At 32.9% G+C, this 1,757-nt stretch overlaps 1 protein-coding gene across 1 annotated transcript; it reads right to left on the bottom strand. All coding sequences in view use genetic code 12, as the record gives it.

The window, feature by feature from the left end:
- On the bottom strand, nt 1–1,536 carry CTRG_03139 (uncharacterized protein; the record flags this gene model as incomplete). Its single annotated transcript, XM_002548796.1, has 1 exon — nt 1–1,536. A coding segment is annotated over one exon (1,536 nt), but the record flags the coding sequence as incomplete, so codon positions are not given.
- Between the last annotated feature and the right edge of the window lie 221 nt (nt 1,537–1,757).

The raw sequence follows: 1,757 nt of genomic DNA, 5'->3' as shown, positions 1-1,757 counted from the left end.
CATTTTGAGCAAATTTCTAAATGGAGAATCAATACTAAAATCAACGTATTTGAACAAAGTCAAAATGAATAAATTGTTTGTATCTGAATCAGCAGTTGAACCAACAATGTTTAACAATAATGTGAAAAATTGCCACTGTTCTAGCATTCTAATCCCAGCCCAATGTCCACTCAACACACCAATGAATCTTATATACCCAGTAGATGCTGTTGAGTCAAGTCTTTTCTTACTCAAAATAGGATCTCTTGACCCAATACCACTATATGGATCTATTTGGGCCACTATTTCCGATAATTGAGGCAATAATTTACTACTACTCAAGTATTTGATCCCATTCTCTAAATTTAAAAACATCTCAATCAACTGGCATCCAAAATTGATATATCGAAGACAGTTCTTATTAGAGTTGGTTATAGTGGAGAATCTGTACTTGAATGGACGATAGAACGACAACAACCGTTTGAAAAATTTAGGAGCTTTTTCTAAAACTTCATCAAATCGTTTTGGATTTGTCAAGGGACCTTGGATTAAATTCAATAAAATAGTCCAATTCCAATCTTCAAATTCTTTGATGGCTAATATTTTAGAATTAGTAACCATGGCCTTAAATTCATTATCATCAACATTATACTTGGACTGGATATTGATCTGCTTTAAACTCGATTTGATGTGCTGGTTGTACTCCGTTGTCGGGACAAATTTGTGTCTTGTCTCATGAACAACTTCATATGACGCATGCAGCGATAAATCTGGGAGTGAGTTTTGATTAATCAATTCAGACGGAAGATTATCACTTGCTAATTTGTACAAATTGGTCAACAACATTGTCGCTTTAGTGGAGCACGTGTTATCTTTCTCTTCTATTATAATGGATAAATACTGGAAAATATCATTCTTGACAAGAATCAAAGTAAGTAAACCTTGATGATGTTGTACTATATGTTTCGTAAACTCATCATGAACATCGTGGACTTGAAAATCATAACTTTCGCCATGCCCCAAGAACGCATTATATTTTTTTATTGAATCACCAATAGGAGAACTTTTCAACCAAGGGAAATTCTTTATCCTCAAAGCATCGAGCAACAAATCCAAGATGGATTCTCGAGCTTTTGGATTCTTCTTCCGTAGATTCATAAGAAGGTTTTTGATACTGGTGAAATCATTTATCGAATAAGCCATTAGACCATTGAAATTCTTCAACAACATTGATATTAGAAAAGCAATTTTTTGAAACTTTAATGTGGAAAACCTCTTGATCTTAGTAGTGGAATCATCTTCGTTGTCACTTAAATTTGAGTAAATAGAAATTAAAGAATCCAAGTCAAACCCATTTCTGACAAACTTTCTAGAATTTTCATAATCTAATATCTTAAGAATCACCAGAAGACAACTTGATGATATTTCTATGGATTTGTCCAAGATTGCATTTATAAGAACTTTAAATCCTCCGGAATGACAAACCAATTCTGGCTTCAACAATGCAATTTCACAAATAGTTTCAAGACAGCAATTTTTGAAATTTTCTGGAATCATATCCACGCTTCTTTCTCCGTATTTTTCGTCACGTTCACCATTTTTCTTCAAAAATAGGTAACTAAAGTTTTAATAAGACCCACAGATATCAATTCTGCCCCTTTTTCGACGGTAGGAACTCTCTAATTAATTTCTAACTTTGGTTCCTTTTTCCACTAATGTTGTCTTTCTTGTGCTTGATAAACTGTAAATTATATAAATCAATAAGTTTCATTTGGACT

The sequence above is a fragment of the Candida tropicalis genome (genome assembly GCF_000006335.3).
Source record: "Candida tropicalis MYA-3404 genomic scaffold supercont3.4, whole genome shotgun sequence".
In the NCBI taxonomy this organism is placed as follows: Eukaryota; Fungi; Ascomycota; class Pichiomycetes; order Serinales; family Debaryomycetaceae; genus Candida; species Candida tropicalis.
This window is presented reverse-complemented; position numbering and strand designations above follow the sequence as displayed.